Genomic DNA, 18827 nt, shown 5'->3' on the forward strand with positions numbered 1-18827 from the left:
TTACTCCAAGTGGAAGCTACAAGAGAAGTCTCTGCCTGAAAGAAGTGGTTCTTGTTAATTTACTAGAATTCATTGTGCCCTTTTCGTTGATTCAGTGTTCACAGGTTGTTTTTATGTGTGTTCCAGGTAGTGCTGTTCTGGGTGTTTAACTTTTTACTAGGTCTTGTATGTCAGCCCATAGCCCTAAGTTACTCCACTATCTCTGACCCTGCAGCTCCGTTTATACTGATTTAAATATTGCAGAACTTGGGCTTTATTGGCATTCATGAAGAGAGATAATTCAGAGGTTACTTTAAGGCATTTTCATGGCTAGGTGTAAGAATTACAGTAGCATTGATGGAAATAGGAACACGTTACAGAAGAAAAAAGTAACTTCCAGTTTTTAATGACTTAATAATATGGAAATGACACTGGAATCATCCAAAAGAAATGTGCTATAGAACAGTAAGCCAGACAAAAGTGCAGAGTTGGTGATGTCTATGGAGGTGAATTACATAGTGGTAATGAAAGTCGCTCAGTCTTGTGACCCATGGACTATACAGTCCATGGAATTCTCCAGTCCAGAATACTGGAGTGGGAAGCTGTTCCTTTCTCCAGGGGATCTTCCCAACCCAGAGATCGAACCCAGGTCTCCCGCATTGCAGGTGGATTCCCAGCTGAGCCACAAGGGAAGCCCTAGTAACATAGAGGCATTAATTAAAACCATGAAAAAAATGAATTTCAGGAGCATGAGTCAAAAGAGCGGAGTAGTGATGACAGAACTTAAAAAGGGGAAAGAAGGGCCAGGGAAAGAACCTGGAGCAGAAATGCCATACGTGTTGTATGGCAGGAGAAAAATTGGCAGTGTGTTATGGGAGCCAAATAAGGGAAGAAAGGACTCCCTAACACTGGAGACCACCTAATAAAAAGGAAAGACAGGCTGAGAAGGACCATTGCATTTGGCTAGGGAGAAGTTATTAGTGATATTCAGTAATTTCAGTAGGATGGCAGTTTGGAAGCTAGAAAGGAACCCAGCAGAGAAGACATCATTATGTGAATCAAGTCCCATAGAAGGAACTAAAAGGAAATTTCAGGAGGATAGTTATGAATCACTCATATACTGAGGTAAAGTAAAGGGAAATGAGATCATTCATGTTAAATGAACTTTGCTTTTTTTCAGGTAGACTATGGATCATAGATGAGTAGTGGGTAAAAGAATGAGGAGTTAATATAAGAGGGCTATGAAGGGATATTCTTGAATGTTAAAAAATAAAAGAGCAAGGTTAAGTATATTATGTCTTTAGACGATGAGTTTATGAAGTCTTGGATTTTGTATTGTTGCTTCAGCTTCTGACAGAAGCAAGAGAGTAAAAGAAACCAGTGATGGTAACTACAGGGTTAATAAGTGTTTGCTCAGTAAAGGGTAGTAAGGATGATGTTGAGGCAGTAGGGAAAAAGAAAGGGGTAAAATGTTGTCAGGACTGAATACTTCAGACTTGTTGAATAAAGTTACTGGGAAGCTAGATTAGGTGGTGGTAGTAAAAGGTAGGAGATGAATGGTTAGTAAATACCTGTGGTTGGGGAAGATGGTCCTTGAGATGGGCTATGGTGCTTCTGGTGTAACTGTTTGTAACGATGATGGAAATAAATATTCATGAAAGATAATAAGGCTTTCAAACTTGAAGAATAACCATGAATATTGATATGGCCAAGGATGATTCTGAGGACAAGACAGCAAAGGAAAAAAATTAGAATTGCTAAAATAAATGAGTCCTGGGAATCATTGAAAATTGTAGACAAACCCTAGGAGTATTTGTGCAGTTTTCCTCCAGTACAGTTCAGTGAAGGAAAGCCTGGTGTCCACTGTGTTAATAAGCTTAGTGAGGGAGTGAAGAGCAAGATCAGGATCATTATCTTTCATGATAACTGAGCTGGCAGGACAGTGTAACTTCCTCCTTCAACCTAAGCAGCTCTGTCTTTATCTCTTATACATGTTGAACTTCTGCATATGCTTTCATTTGAAAAATAGGTTCAAGGTTAAAAAGAAAGTTACTCAGAAGGCATGTTTGCCATTTAGCAGTCACTGTCTAGGTGCAGAGGCTTAGGATAGCTTTGTTACTATGCTGCCTTATAGTTCTTCATTACCACAGCCTAAGCCCGAAGGCATGAAATGTTAGGACTTGAAGTCTCAGACACTTGGTAATTATAGTAGCAATTGTAAGCATTTATTGAGCTTATATTTTAGTCAGCATGTTATGTATCTCACATGCATTTGATCTTCATGGTAACCCTTCATGGTGGTCTTGCATCACCATTTTACAAATGGACAAAGTGAGACTCAAAGTGTCTAAGTGAGACCAACAAAGAATAAGGATTCTGGGACTTGAAGTTGAGTATTTGTCTTCAGAGCTTGAGTTCTTGATCATTAGTCTACAAGGCTTATTGAATGGCAGAAAGTGAAGAGGAACTAAAAAGCCTCTTGATGAAGGTGAAAGAGGAGAGTGAAAAAGTTGGCTTAAAACTCAACATTCAGAAAACGAAGATCATGGCATCTGGTCCCATCACTTCATGGGAAATAGATGGGGAAACAGTGGAAACAGTGTCAGACTTTATTTTTCTGGGCTCCAAAATCACTGCAGTTGGTGACTGCAGCCATGAAATTAAAAGATGCTTACTCCTTGGAAGACAAGTTATGACCAACCTAGATAGCATATTGAAAAGCAGAGACATTACTTTGCCAACAAAGGTCCATCTAGTCAAGGCTATGGTTTTTCCAGTGGTCATGTATGGATGTGAGAGTTGGACTGTGAAGAAAGCTGAGCACCGAAGAATTGATGCTTTTGAACTGTGGTGTTGGAGAAGACTCTTGAGAGTCCCTTGGACTGCAAGGAGATCCAACCAGTCCATTCTGAAGGAGATCAGCCCTGGGATTTCTTTGGAAGGAATGATGCTAAAGCTGAAACTGCAGTACTTTGGCCACCTCATGGGAAGAGTTGACTCATTGGAAAAGACTCTGATGCTGGGAGGGATTGGGGGCAGGAGGAGAAGGGGACGACAGAGGATGAGATGGCTGGATGGCATCACTGACTCGATGGACGTGAGTCTGAGTGAACTCCGGGAGTTGGTGATGGACAGGGAGGCCTGGCGTGCTGCGATTCATGGGGTTGCAAAGAGTCGGACACGACTGAGCGACTGAACTGAACATTTTCTGAATTTCTAAACATTCTTATAATCAAAAAACAATAGAGAATTCCCTGGCCATCCAGTGGTTAGACTCAGAGCTTCTAATGCTGGCAGCCCAAGTTCAATCCCTGGTCTGGGAACTAAGATGCCACAAGCCACGCAGTATGCCCAAAGCAATACAAAAAAATCAAGAATGCTAATTTTAAAAATTGGAAACTTGTGACACCTTTAAAAATGACAGATAAAAACAAAGCTGCGCTGAGATTGAGGTTGTCATGAGGCCAGTCACTCCGACCAGCATCTGAACCTAACTGCCTGGCCCTGAAATCTTCCACGTGGACCTCCTAGTGAGCTCCCTCAGCTCCAGGTGTGTCCATGGGCCGTGCTCTGAACAGAACATCGTATCTCCTGGCCCCTCGGCAACCTGGGGGAGCCTTGTTGATTCTTTGCACATGGGCTCCATAGTCATTTCCAGTCAGTTCAGCTCAGTTCAGTTGCTCAGTCATGTCCAACTCTTTGCGACCCAGTGGACTGTAGCATGCCAGGCCTCCTTGTCCATCACCAACTCCCGGAGTCTACTCAGACTTGTGTCCATTGAGTTGTTGATGCCATCCAACCACCTCATCCTCAATGTCCCCTTCTCCCGCCTTCAATCTTTCCCAGCATTAGGGTCTATTCAAATGAGTCAGTTCTTCCAATCAGGTAGGCGGTGGAAGTATGGAGTTTCAGCTTCAGCATCAGTCTTTCCAATAAATATTCAGGACTGATTTCCTTTAGGATGGACTGTTTGGATCTCCTTGCAGTCCAAGGGACTCTCAAGAGCCTTCTCCAACACCACAAGTCAAAAGCATCAATTCTTCAGTGCTCAGCTTTCTTTATAGTACAACTCTCATATCCATACATGACTACTGGAAAAACCGTAGCTTTGACTAGACAGACCTTGGTTGGCAAAGTAATGTCTCTGCTGTCTAGGTTGGTCATAACTTTTCTTCCAAGGAGCAAGCATCTTTTAATTTCATGGCTGCAATCACCATCTGCAGTGATTATGGAGCCCCCAGAAATAAAGTCTGTCACTGTTTCCATTGTTTCCCCATCTATTTGCCATGGAGTGATGGGCCCAGGTGCCATGATCTTAGTTTTCTGAATGTTGAGCTTTAAGCCAACTTTTTCATTCTCCTCTTTCACTTTCATTAAGAGGCCCTTGAGTTCTTCTTTGCTTTCTGTCATAAAAGTGGGGTCATCTGCATATCTGAGGTTATTGATATTTCTCCCGGCAATCTTGATTCCAGCTTGGGCTTCATCCAGCCCACTGTTTCTCATGATGTACTCTGCATATAAGTTAAGTAAGCAAGGTGACAATATACAGCCTTGATGTACTCCTTTTCTTATTTGGAATCAGTCGTTGTTCCATGTCCAGTTCTAACTGTTGCTTCCTGAGCTGCATACAGATCTCTCTGGAGGCAGGTCAGGTGGTCTAGTATTCCTGTCTCTTTCAGAATTTTCCACAGTTTATTGTGATCCACACAATCAAAGGTTTTGGCATACTTGATAAAGCACAAGTAGATGTTTTTCTGGAACTCTCTTGCTGTTTTGATAATCCATCGGATGTTGGCAATTTGATCTCTGGTTCCTCTACCTTTTGTAAAACCAGCTTGAACATCTGGGAAGTTCTCAGTTCACATACTGTTTAAGCCTGGCTTGGAGAATTTTGAACATTTCTAGCGTGTGAGATGAGTGCAATTGTGTGGTAGTTTGAGCATTGTTTGGCATTGCCTTTCTTTGGGATTGGAATGAACATTGACCTTTTCCAGTCCCATGGCAACTGCTGAGGTTTCCAAATTTGCTGACATATTGAGTGCAGCACTTTTACAGCATCATCTTTTAGGATTTGAAATAGCTCAACTGGAATTCTATCACCTCTACTAGCTTTGTTCATAGTGATGGTTCCTAAGGCCCATTTGACATTCCAGGATGTCTGGCTCTAGGTGAGTGATCACACTATCATGGTTATCTGAGTCATGAAGATCTTTTTTGCATAGTTCTTCTGTGTATTCTTGCCACCTCTTCTTACTATCTTCTGCTTCTGTTAGGTCCATACCATTTCTGTCCTTTATTGTGCCAATCTTTGCATGAAATGTTCCCTTGGTATCTCTAATTTTCTTGAAGAGTTCTCTAGTCTTTACCATTCTATTGTTTTTCTGTATTTCTTTGCATTGATTACTGAGGAAGACTTTCTTATATCTCTCCTTGCTGTTCTTTGGAACTGTGCATTCAAATGGGAATATCTTTCTTTTTATCCTTTGCCTTTAATTTCTCTTCTTTTCACAGCTGTTTGTAAGGCCACCTCAATCAGCCATTTTGCTTTTTTGCATTTCTTTTTTGGGGATGGTCTTGATCCCTGCCTTTCGTACAGAGTCACGAACCTCTGTCCATAGTTCATCAGGCACTCTGTCTATCTGATCTAATCCCTTGACTCTCACTTCCACTGTATAATCATAAGGGATTTGATTTAGGTCATACCTGGATGGTCTAGTGGTTTTCCCCACTTTCTTCAATTTAAGTCTGAATTTGGCACTAAGGAGTTCATGATTTGAGCCACACTCAGCTTCTGGTCTTGTTTTTGCTGACTGTGTAGAGCTTCTCTATCTTTGGCTGCAAAGAATATAATCAATCTGATTTCAGTATTGACCATCTGGTGATGTCCATGTGTAGAGTCTTCTCTTGTGTTGTTGGAAGAGGGTGTTTGCTATGACCAGTGTGTTCTCTTGGCAAAACTCTATTAGCCTTTGCCCTGCTTCATTCCGTACTCCAAGGCCAAATTTGCTTGTTACTCCAGGTGTTTCTTGACTTCCTACTTTTGCATTCCAGTCCCCTATAATGAAAAGGACATCTTTTTTGGGTGTTAGTTCTAGAAGGTCTTGTATGTCTTCGTAGAACCGTTCAAGTTTTCAGCTTCTTCGGCATTAGTGGTCAAGGCATAGACTTGGATTACTGTGATATTGAATTGTTTGCCTTGGAAGTGAACAGAGATCATTCTGTCATTTTTGGTATTGCATCCAAGTATTGCATTTCGGACTCTTTTGTTGATTATGATGGCTACTCCATTTTTTTCTAAGGAATTCTTGCCCACAGTATTAGATATAATGGTCATCTGAGTTAAATTCACCCATTCCAGTCCATTTTAGTTTGCTGATTCCTAAAATGTCGATGTTCACCCTTGTCATCTCCTGTTTGATCAGTTCTAATTTGCCTTGATTCATGGACCTAACATTCCAGGTTCCTATGCAATATTGCTCTTTACAGCATTGCCAGTCACATCTACAACTGGGTGTTTTTGCTTTGGCTCCATCCCTTCATTCTTTCTGGAGTTATTTCTCCACTGACCTCCAGTAGTATATTGGGCACCTACCGACCTGGGGAGTTTATCTTTCAGTGTCCTGTCTTTTTGCCTTTTCATACTGTTCATGGGGTTCTCAAGGCAAGAATACTGAAGTCGTTTGCCATTCCCTTCTCCAGTGAACCACATTTTGTCAGAACTCTCCACCATCACCCGTCCATCTTGGGTGGTCCTTCAAGGCATGACTCATAGTTTCATTGAGTTAGACAAGGCTGTGGTCCATGTCATCAGATTGGTTAGTTTTCTGTGGTTGTGGTTTTCAGTCTGTCTGCCCACTGATGGAGAAGGATAAGAGGCTTATGGAAGCTTCCTGATGGGATAGACTGACTGAGGGGGAAAACTGAGTCTTGTTTTTATGGTCGGGGCCATTCTTAGTAAATCTTTAATCCGATTTTCTGTTTTGGGTGGGGCTGTGTTCCCTCTCTGTTATTTATCTGGGGCCAAACTATGGTGGCCGCAAAGAGTGGGACAGGACTGAGCGACTTCAGCTTCAGTTTCAGTTTCAAACTATGGTGGAGGTAGAAGATAATAAAGATAAAGGTGACTTTCTTCTAAAGGTCCCATGCAGGCACTGCTACACTCAGTGCTCCCAATCCTGCAGCAGGCCACTGCTGACCCATGCCTACGCCAGAGACTTCTGGACACTCCCACCCACTCACCACCCAGAAACAGGACACCCCTTAGCCCCTGACCAGCACTCAGCATGTGCACCTCTCCTAGCAATGTGTTATGGAGGATAAGTACCAGAGCTTGCCAAGTACCAGAGGAGGCCCCACGGGATACCATGTTTCCCAAAGCAAGAACAAAAAGGTATTCACATTGTTTCTAGGTGCAAAAGACAGTCCGAAAGATGCAAAAATAATGTACCCTCCCAGGGCTCCAACTCACAAAGGTCTCAAGTGACATAATTCAGGGACCGCCCCCGCCCCCCCCAACATCCAGATGTTTGTTCTTAACAGTGAAAAAAGAAATGTGGCCGGCTTGTGTGAACTCGAGCAATGTCCTGATGACTCTTGCTCCAGAGGCATCTGGGAAGTCTATAGTTTCCTGTGAGCATATTCTGAAAATTATAGCCTTAGAAATAAGGGTAATATAACAGTATTCTAAATTAATGTATTGGTTTTCCATAAAGAATATCAATTATTCAAAAAGCACAGTGGTAATTATCCAGTGTAATTCATATACAGAGCTTCCTGACTTTGTTAGTCTAAGTATGTTATAGTAATGGTGAAAATAAATCTAAACTTGTCTACTTTCTTGATAGTTAAATAGGACCATTCATATTTTTCTTCTTTTAAAACAGGGACTGCTTGGCATTTTGCACGGAACCAGTTTTTGCCAGTTTAGCCAATGTTCTGGGTAACTGGGAAAATCTACCTTCCCCTGTGTCTCCAGACATTAAGGATTATAAACTTTATGATGTAGAAACCAAATATGGTTTGCTTCAGGTATGTATTTTTATTCATCGCATGGATGGAATATTTTCCTTCAAAAGTATTTTTATAGCCATTTCAAATTTAGCCATATAAACTGCTTTATGTAAACCTTTGCATCTTTTTAGTAATTTAAAAATCATTTTTATGTTCTAGAATTTCTCTACAGTTTATTGTTAGGTTTAAATTGTATTTTTAATGTATGAAACATAACATTAGTAACCTTTGGAGAAGAGTGCTTGTTGATTGGTGGGTGTGTGGTTCCTTTTTTATTTTTTTGAGTTTTAAACCTTCAGAATGCATCTCATAAGTCCATTTCACTTTTGCTGATTTCCTTCCCCTACTTACCAAAATATCTTCAGCTTTATACACTAAATTTATACAGTAGATTCTTTGTTTTGGGGGACAGAGATAATTTTGTTCATTATTTTTAACAGCTTTATTAAGGTATAATTAATTAGCATACAGTAAACTTCACATATTTAAAATACACAGTTATTAAGTTCCCAGGTAGAACCATCACTGCAGTCAAAATAATGTATGTATCCATGACCCTCCAGAGTGTCCTCATACCTATTGTAACCCTTACCTCTTCCTCCTTGCTACCTTTCTGTCTCTCATCTCAGGAAACCACTGACCTGCTTTCTGTCACTATGAATCAGTTTGTATTTTCTAGAATTTTCTAAATGAAATCATACAATATGTACTGTGTTTTTAGCTGGGCTTCTTTCAATCAATCAAATTATTTTGATATTGATTCATATAGTTGTGCGTATCAGTACTTCTTTTTATTGCTGAGTAGTAGTCCGTAGAATAGCTATACCATAGTTTGCTTGTCCATTCACTCATTGACAGTCATTTGGGTTGTTTACAGTTTTGGGCAAATGTGAATAAAGCTGCTATGAACATTCATGTACATGTTCTTGATGGACATTTAATTTCACTTCTCTTGGTTAATTACCAGGGAGTGGGGTGACTAAATCAAACAGTATGTATATAGTTCATCTTCTAAGAAAATTAAAAACTGTTTCAAAAATGGTAATACCATTTTGCATTCCCATTGCAGTATATAAAAGTCACATATTTTTTCACATCTTTCCAAAACTTAATATGGTTGGTCCTTTCAAATCCAGTCTTCGCTTTTTGTTAACAAATACCATGCTGATCTCAGGCACAAATATAAAATTATCAAATGTTAATCCAAAGTAAGAATGAGTGAACATCAGTTTGAAAACTGAGCACAATACTAAGAAAAACTTAATTTCAATGTGGAGTGTAAGTATAAAAAATATTAAGAATTAGAATCAAATTTACAAAGGTATTTCTTGATATTTACTGTTAACTCAGAAACCAGATTCTCTCACTTTTCAAACTCAGGAACTGAATAAATTTGGGACACAAAGTCTTTTCTTTTACTTTTGTGTATGTAGAAAGGAACTTAAATAAGTAGTTGCTCTCTGTTTTGGGAGTTTTTCTTGCTAATGCTTAGAATGCTCTGGCAACTTTCTCTACACTTTTGCATTTATGAAATTTAATAACCTGACATGTAAAAATTTTTATTGGGAGAAGCAGCAAATTTGATTAGTATGAGACATTTATTAATGTACTTGAATGTAAAAATATCTTTTATTCCCATTTACAGGTTTCTGAAGGATTGTCATTTTTGCACAGCAGTGTGAAAATGGTTCATGGAAATATTACACCTGAAAATATAATTTTGAATAAAAGTGGAGCCTGGAAAATAATGGGCTTTGATTTTTGTGTATCATCAACCAATCCTTCTGAACAAGAGGTAATAAAGGTTTTATTCTTCTAATTTTTTTTAAAGCTCTGAAAATTTTTGAATTGCATCTGAAATAAATTAGAGAATTTATATGTCTAATGATGAGATGATTGGATGGTATCACCAACTCAGTGGACGTGAGTTTGAGAGTAGATAGATAGTAGAGGACAGAGAAGCCTGTGCTTAGTTGCTTAGTCGTGTCTAACTCTTTGTGACCCCATGGACTACAGTGTGCCAGGCTCCTCCATCCATGGGATTTTTCAGAAAAGAATACTGGAGTGGGTTGCCATTTCCTCCTCCAGGGGATCTCCCCGACCCAGGGATCTAACTTGCGTCTCTTACGTCTCCTACACTGGCAGGCAGATTCTTTACCACTGGCGTCACCTGGGAGGTCTGGTAAATGTGTATAAATAGGCTTTGTGGTACAATGGTGTGTTTAAATTTATAGCTTTATAGAAAATTTCTAATGTTCATTGTACCTACAAATATTTAGTAAACTAATTCCACACTAATGTTACTTGAGAAGAAAGTGCTAGAGTGAAGCAAATTTGAGCACTTTTGGGTTAGGTAGGTTTTTTCCCCCTCAGAATGTCAGGTACAGGAACAAACATTGTGAATTTAGCAATGTTTCCCCAACTTATTGAACCACAGAATCTTGTTTAGGGAGCATGATAGCAACAATATCAGTGACAGTCATGGCTAATGTTTACTGAAGCTCTTTCTAAACACTACCTGTGTATTTACTTATTATCCTTGCAACAACTCAGTGAGGTATAGGAATAATACAGATGAGCAAGTTAAACTCATAGAATGAACTAACCTGCTTTAAGTTTAGGCAGGTGGTAAGCAGTAGAGCTAAGATTTGAACCCAGTTTTTCTGGCTAAAAAGCACCTGTTACTTAGTGATTATGAAACCTACCTATTTATCCTTAGGAAAACACTGCAATATTTCAAGTTTTTACTATGTAGTTGTTAAAGAAACCATGATTTGACCTAAGATGTATTTGTAACATAAGTAAACATTTTTAGGGGAAGCAGAAAGAATTAGTATTGGTTGAGATATACTATGGGTCAGGCATTGTGCTGGGCCTGTTTTCCATACATTTGTTTAATTTTACAACAGCTTTTTGAACCTATTAATTAAATCACATAGCTCATTAGTGCAAGAACAAGGTTTCAAACAACTATAATCTACTTGAGCTCATAAGTTTGAAGCCTATATCAGAAAACATAGGCCATACCTTCTCACATTCAAAATGCATCATATAGTATACTGATAATTTGTTTTCTGGAAGAGAGTGCCAATAATCTCAAAGTTATAAGAGTTCTTATTCTATCTCTTAGCTTGTTTCATGCATGTTGTAGTTTTGGGATTTGGGGAAATTTAAAATTGAAAGTGGTGGTGACATTTTTACTTGCATGACTGAGTATGAATTTAAAACTCAATTGTTAGTACTTGACAGTGGTCTGCTTTAATTTGACATATTTAATCCATGTGTTCGTTTTTCTATCCTTTTATAGCCCAAGTTTCCATGTAAAGAATGGGACCCAAATTTACCATCATTGTGTCTTCCAAATCCTGAATATTTGGCTCCTGAATATATACTTTCTGTGACCTGTGAAACAGCCAGTGATATGTACTCTTTAGGAACTGTCATGTATGCTGTATTTAATAAAGGGAAACCTGTATTTGAAGTTAACAAGCAAGATATTTACAAGAGTTTCAGCAGACAATTGGATCAGGTATTTGCCTTTAAATATTTGCTTGCATTAAAAATATATTAAGTGTTTCTTAGTATTTTTTTCTAAAATATGTTCAGAAAATTCTCCAAACTGGGAGGAGTGTCTCATATTTTGTTTTCATAAAGTCAACTTAACAAAAGTAATTCTTAGGATTAATATTTGTTACTACAACTTTAATCATGGCATTTATTCACTAGAGTGAAAAATGAAATATGGCCTAAAATACTGGGCATTTTGCTTTAGGAATAGAGGCAATTTCAGGTATTAAAAAACATGTTTTAGTTATCTTGCAACAGCAGTTTGTTCAATCTAAAAATACATTTAGTAAATTTCAAAAAGATTTAAATGGACTGTTCACAATATAAATGTATATTTTTTGAATATTTTATATTCATATTTAACATTATTACTCTTGAACAGTTGAGTCGTTTAGGATCTAGTTCACTTACAAATATACCTGAGGAAGTCCGTGAACATGTAAAACTACTGTTAAATGTAACTCCAACTGTAAGACCAGATGCAGATCAAATGACAAAGGTGAGTATGTATTAATTCCTGCCTTAGATGGAGGGACAAAAAATGAGTTCAAGTTGATTAAATGCTTCTGAAGATTTAATATATAGTCCCCAGATAACGTCTATGTTCGTGAGTGTATTAAATATTCAGTGTCCTTTAATCTTAAGGAATTAAACAATTTATGATATAAGTGCCCTGATATAAAGTTAAGATTTCAAATAAAGAGACATAATAGTTATAATTGGGCATGCAGAAGTTCTAGACATGCTGAGAGTTTATAACCCTCTTAATTAACTCATATAAGCATGGATTTTAATAAATGGTACTGTTTATGGCCTCAAGATATTTTAGTTAATGTTTCAATATTTTACTAGTTATGTAAAGTAAATGTTATTGTGTAGCCAGTTCACAGATTTTGATTCTGAAAAATTGACTTCAAAAAGAGAAGTAGTTTATTATTTCTTATTCTGATTTTTACAATTAGAATTGTTATTAAGTTGTCTTAAGCATTTTGCTAAATGTTTCTGAGTATTTTTTTCACCATACTGTGTCAGTTTCACATATGAGAAGTATTTCAATATTTATCAAAATAATTTTACTTTTCTGTTTTTAGATTCCCTTCTTTGATGATGTTGGTGCAGTAACACTGCAATATTTTGATACCTTATTCCAAAGAGATAACCTTCAGAAATCACAGTTTTTCAAAGGACTGCCAAAGGTTCTGCCAAAACTGCCTAAGGTTTGTTGTTGTTTTTTTAAACAAATGGTCCCTTCTCCATGTTCCATTATATGCTGTCTTCCACTTGGTTGCAGAGAGGGGAGTTGCATGTATGTATTTTTGGCTGTGCTAGGTCTTTGTTGCTACATGGGCTTTTCTCTAGTTGTAGCAAGCAGGGGCTACTCTCTAATTGTGATGCACAGGTTTCCCATTCCGGTGGCTTCTCTTGTTGCAGAGCACAGGCTCAATAGATGTGGTGCACGGCCTTAGTTGCTCTGTGGCATGTGGGATCTTTCTGTATCAGGGATCGAACTCGTATCTCCTACCTTGGTAGGTGGGTTCTTTTCCACTGGAGCCACCAGGGAAGCCTAAGGTTTGTTGTTGATCAGTCTGTTATTGTAGTCAGGAGTTAAGCATTTAAAATTTACTTTGACTTCACTATAATAACACTTGCCCCCAAAATATAACTTTTCCCAAGGATACATAAATGTCTAAAAGGCTACCGACTGAAGTCATAAAAGTTTAGTGGATCTTTTTTACATGGTGGAAAAATAATTAAATAGGATAAAAAAATTAGAAGGGTTCAGTTCAGTTGAGTCGCTCAGTAGTGTCCGATTCTTTGCGACTCCATGAACCGCAGCAGGCCTTCCTGTCCATCACCAACTACTGGAGTCTACCCAGACTCATGTCTGTTGAGTTGATGATGCCATCTAACCATCTCATCCTCTGTCGTCCCCTTCTCCTGCTTTCAGTCTTTCCCAACATCAGGGTCTTTTCAAATGGGTCAGCTCTTCGCATCAGATAGCCAAAATATTAGAGTTTCAGCTTCAACATCAGTCCTTCCAATGAACACCCAGGACTGATCTCCTTTAGTTGGTTGGGTCTCCTTGCAGTCCAAGGGACTCTCAAGAGTCTTCTCCAACACCACAGTTCAAAAGCATCAATTCTTCTGAGCTCAGCTTTCTTTATAGTTCAATTCTCATATCCATACATGACTACTGGAAAAACCGTAGCTTTGACTAGACAGACCTTTGTTGACAAAGTAATGTCTCTGCTTTTCCATATGCTGTCTAGGTTGGTCATAACTTTCCTTTCAAGGAGTAAGGGTCTTTTAATTTCATGGCTGCAAGCACCATCTAGTGATTTTGCAGCCCAAAAAAATAAAGTCAGCCACTGTTTCCACTGTTTCCCCATCTATTTGCCATGAAGTGATGGGACCGGATGCCATGATCTTCGTTTTCTGAATGTTGAGCTTTAAGCCAACTTTTTCACTCTCCTCTTTTACTTTCATCAAGAGGCTCTTTAGTTCTTCTTCGCTTTCTGCCATAAGGGTGGTGTCATCTGCATATCTGAGGTTATTGATATTTCTCCCGGCAATCTTGATTCCAGCTTGTGTTTCTTCCAGCCCAGAGTTTCTCACGATGTACTCTGCGTAGAAGTTAAATAAGCAGGGTGACAGTGTACAGCCTTGACGTATTCCTTTTTCTATTTGGAACCGGTCTGTTCCATGTCCAGTTCTAACTGTTGCTTCCTGACCTGCATACAGGTTTCTCACGAGGTAGGTCAGGTGGTCTGGTATTCCCATCTCTGGAAGAATTTTCCACAGTTTATTGTGATCCACACAGTCAAAGGCTTTGGCATAGTCAATAAAGCAGAAATAGATGTTTTTCTGGAACTTTCTTGCTTTTTCCACGATCCAGCAGATATTGGCAATTTGATCTCTGGTTCCTCTGCCTTTTCTAAAACCAGCTTGAACATCTGGAAGTTCACGGTTCACATATTGCTGAAGCCTGGCTTGGAGATTTTGAGCATTACTTTAGTAGCGTGTGAGGTGAGTGCAATTGTGCAGTAGTTTGAGCATTCTTTGACATTGCCTTTCTTTGGGATTGGAATAAACACTGACCTTTTCCAGTCCCATAGCAACTGCTGAGTTTTCCAAATTTGCTGGCATATTGAGTGCAGCACTTTTACAGCATCATCTTTTAGGATTTGGAATAGCTCAACTGGAATTCCATCACCTCCATTAGCTTTGTTCATAGTGATACTTCCTAAGGCCCACTTGGCTTCACATTTCAGGATGTGTGGCTCTAGGTGAGTGAGCACACCATCATGATTATCTGGGTCGTGAAGATCTTTTTTGTACAGGTCTTCTGTTTATTCTTGCCACCTCTTTTTAATATCTTCTGCTTCTGTTAGGTCCATACCATTTCTGTCCTTTGTTGTGCCCATCTTTGCATGAAATGTTCCCTTGGTAACTCTAATTTTCTTGCTAGTCTTTCCCATTCTATTGTTTTTCTCTATTTCTTTGCATTGATCGCTGAGGAAGGCTTTCATATCTCTCCTTGCTATTCTTTGGAACTCTGCATTCAGATGCTTATATCTTTCCTTTCCTCCTTTGTTTTTGGCTTCTCTTCTTTTCACAGCTATTTGTAAGGCCTCCTCAGACAGCCATTTTGCTTTTTTGCATTTCTTTTTCTTGGGGATAGTCTTGATCCCTGTCTCCTGTACAGTGTCACGAACCTCTGTCCATAGTTCATCAGGCACTCTATCAGATCTAGTCCTTTAAATCTATTTCTCACTTCCACTGTATAATTGTAAGGGATTTGATTTAGGTCATACCTGAATGGTCTAGTGGTTTTCCCCACTTGCTTCAATTTAAGTCTGAATTTGGCAATAAGGAGTTCATGATCTGAGTCACAGTCAGTTCCCAGTCTTGTTTTTGCTGACTGTATAGAGTTTCTCCATCTTTGTCTGCAAAGAATATAATCAATCTGATTTCGGTGTTGACCATCTGGTGATGTCCATGTATAGAGTCTTCTCTTGTGTTGTTGGAAGAAGGTGTTTGCTATGAACAGTGCGTTCTTTGGCAAAACTCTATTAGTCATTGCCCTGCTTCATTTTGTATTTCAAGGCCAAATTTGCTTGTTACTCAAGGTATTTCTTGACTTCCTACTTTTGTATTCCAGTCCCCTATAATGAAAAGGACATCTTTTTTGGGTGTTAGTTCTAAAAGGTCTTATAGTCTTTATAGAACCATTGAACTTCAGCTTCTTTAGCGTTACTGGTTGGGGCATAGACTTGGATTACCATGATATTGACTGGTTTGCCTTGGAAACGAACAGAGTTCATTCTGTTGATTTTGGGATTGCATCTGAATACTGCATTTCGGACTCTTTTGTTGACTACGGTGGCTACTCCATTTCTTCTAAGGGATTTCTGCCCTCAGTAGTAGGTATAATGGTCATCTGAGTTAAATTCACCCATTCCAGTCCATCTTAGTTCACTGATTCCTAGAATGTTGACGTTTGCTCTTGCCATCTCCTGTTTGACCACTTCCAATTTGCCTTGATTCATGGACCTAACATTCCAGGTTCCAATGCATTATTGCTTTTTACAGCATCAGACCTTGCTTCCATCACCAGTCACATCCACACTGGGTGTTGCTTTTGCTTTGGCTCCATCCCTTCATTCTTTCTGGAGTTATTTCTCCACTGATCTCCAGTAGCATATTGGGCACCTACTGACCTGGGGAGTTCATCTTTCAGTGTCCTGTCTTTTTGCCTTTTCATACTGTTCATGGGCTTCTCAAGGCAAGAATACTGAAGTGGTTTGCCATTCCCTTCTCCAGTGGACCACATTCTGTCAGCACTTGGACATTAAACATCAGAAGAGAAGTTGTAAACTGTTGTGGAAATCACTGTCTCACTAGCAATTAAGAGGTTACTTCGGTATGATACTCGTCTCTCCAGTTCTTCTACTCTCCCTTCCTGGCTTAGTAAATTGTGAGGATAATGTAGTCTAAAAATATTAATGAATGCTGAAAAAGCCACTGTCTGGAAAACTAGCTAATTCTTTTGTAAAAATAATTCCATTGTTTAATCTATCAGATATTCATTGGTTATATACTGTTTGTCTAGCCCTTTACCTAGACGCCCTGGAGAATAAATGGGAAACAAAATATTGTCCTTGTTTTCAAGGCCCTTTTAGTAAATGTAGATGGAGTTAACGTGCACGAAACTATAATTTACAATATGGGATATAAGTCATAAGTAATGAAGAAATTAAGAGGAGAACTATATTAATGAAGACTAATTAGGAAAGTTTTCCTAAAGAGTGACCATATGTCCCCCTTTCTCTGTAATGTTCCCAGGTTATGTCTTTTGTCCTGGCATAGTTAGCAGTAGTAATATTTTATTCTCAAAAGTGTCCCAGTTTCAACTATCAATTATATAGTCACTTTACCCAAAGGGATTGGGGGTGTTAGATGCTTAACTTCAATTTAATACAAAAACCTGATATAAAGATTAATTTTAAGAAAACATTTTTGCTTTTCAGCGTGTGATTGTGCAGAGAATTTTGCCTTGTTTGACTTCAGAATTTGTAAACCCTGACATGGTACCTTTTGTTTTGCCCAATGTTCTACTCATTGCTGAAGAATGTACCAAAGAAGAATATGTTAAGTTAATTCTACCTGAACTTGGGCCTGTCTTTAAACAGCAGGAGCCAATCCAGGTATGTATGTAGTTATTTTTTCCTGTTTATCTGCGGTTATTCAGTGGTCTTAATCAATGATAACTATCACTGAAAACAAAAGGAATGGATATCTGGCTTTTTAAAAATTGAGGTAAATGTGAAAGACTTGCTTTTCCATTAGTCAGAAGCTATTTTTCATATGCTTGAAGTGAACCATTCCTAAAGTTATAGTTGAACTTTGCAAGTGAATGTCTATAGTTCTCAACAAGTTACTGTCTCAAAAAACAAATTGTAGTGAGATTTTACATGTGTTATATTGTTCCCATTGACCTTACTGAATGTTACAGATTTAGTAAAATATTTATTTTTCTCCTGCACTTTTAAATATTTCTGTTTTTCAGCTTTGTTATTGAATCTTTTATTTGTAGATGGTTTGTGCCAGTTGTTCCCTTTATTTTATTGCTAATAAATAGTTTCACTAGAAGAGGGAAAATGCTTCTAGCACCGTGGAAGTAATATGTGTGTTGTTAAGAGAAAATTTAAATTAGAATCTGATATAGACTCTATTAAAATATTTATCCCCCAGATTCAAGGTGGACATGGATTTAAGGGAGCAGAAGGGTCCCATACTTCAGTTAGAATCTGGCCACCTTCATTTCCTTGGACAAGTTATTACTCTCTTACAGCTTCTATTTTCATCATTTCTGAAGTGAAAGGAGTTGTTGAAATTAATTGAAATTTTCTAGCACGTGGGAAATATTACTAAGTTTCTGATACTACATGGCAGTAACTTATTGGTAAACTGTTGATTACCTAATTTAACGGTTTAATGACAGGCTGTTTGTGGTCCTTCCCTTGAAGGGAGGGAAACAGAAGGAAGTCTGTGGTAGTAAGGCAAGAGTTCCTTTGCCTAAGAAAGGGGCAGGTGAGGGAACTGTAGGGTTTGAAGCAGAGTTCTCCAAACATGGTCAAGGTGTCTGGAAAAAAAGCAGTGAAGTCTCATGTCCACCAAGCTGTGCATCATATAGGAGCCTAAGGAATCTATCATCTGAGCACTTACTTGCCTTCATTCTTTACATTTTTTTCCCCCTTACTAGTCTAGCTAAAAATCCCTTCTGAAAAATTTTAACTGAGCCTTGACAAAACTAGTCTGCATAAATAGAAGGGATGGTTTATTCCTATCACTATGTGGTGGCAGACAAATGATCAGGGACAACTGAAAATGTTTCTTTCTAGAATTTTTCCTGACAGTCCTTTTCATTTCTGTACCTTTTCTTGTTTTGAACTTCATAGAAGCCAAGTGATGTAATTTACTTCTTTGCAAGGTCTGACTTTGCTGCCCCCAGACTTTTATTTTTTACCCAGTAGCTTTCTAGATAGTTGGTACTTGTGGGTGAGTGATGTATTACTGAAGATACATGAAAGTTAGGAAATTAGCTTTTATTTAAATATTTAAGCCAAGAACAGATGTTAAATATTGTACTTCTAGAAACATAAGAGACTTGATTTATATGTTTTTGTCTTCCATGCCTTCAGGCTAGCAACATGGTAAGTGTCAAAACACATAACTTATCCTTTTGAAGCAACTTTAAATTTTGGCAT

The 18827-nt window shown here is 38.4% G+C and overlaps 1 protein-coding gene across 3 annotated transcripts in view; it reads left to right on the forward strand.

Annotated features, from left to right (window-relative positions):
- SCYL2 (SCY1 like pseudokinase 2) overlaps positions 1 to 18827 on the forward strand; it is a 57225-nt gene that overhangs the window by 20443 nt on the left and 17955 nt on the right. For all 3 annotated transcript variants that reach the window (XM_070789593.1, XM_070789595.1, XM_070789594.1), the window contains exons 4-9: positions 7863 to 8007; positions 9635 to 9784; positions 11297 to 11518; positions 11939 to 12055; positions 12648 to 12773; positions 17088 to 17264. In XM_070789593.1, coding sequence (XP_070645694.1) covers positions 7863 to 8007; positions 9635 to 9784; positions 11297 to 11518; positions 11939 to 12055; positions 12648 to 12773; positions 17088 to 17264 — 937 coding nt within the window. The remainder of the gene's footprint in view (positions 1 to 7862; positions 8008 to 9634; positions 9785 to 11296; positions 11519 to 11938; positions 12056 to 12647; positions 12774 to 17087; positions 17265 to 18827) is intronic.

This window comes from Bos indicus, chromosome 5, assembly GCF_029378745.1.
Source record: "Bos indicus isolate NIAB-ARS_2022 breed Sahiwal x Tharparkar chromosome 5, NIAB-ARS_B.indTharparkar_mat_pri_1.0, whole genome shotgun sequence".
Taxonomy (NCBI): domain Eukaryota; kingdom Metazoa; phylum Chordata; class Mammalia; order Artiodactyla; family Bovidae; genus Bos; species Bos indicus.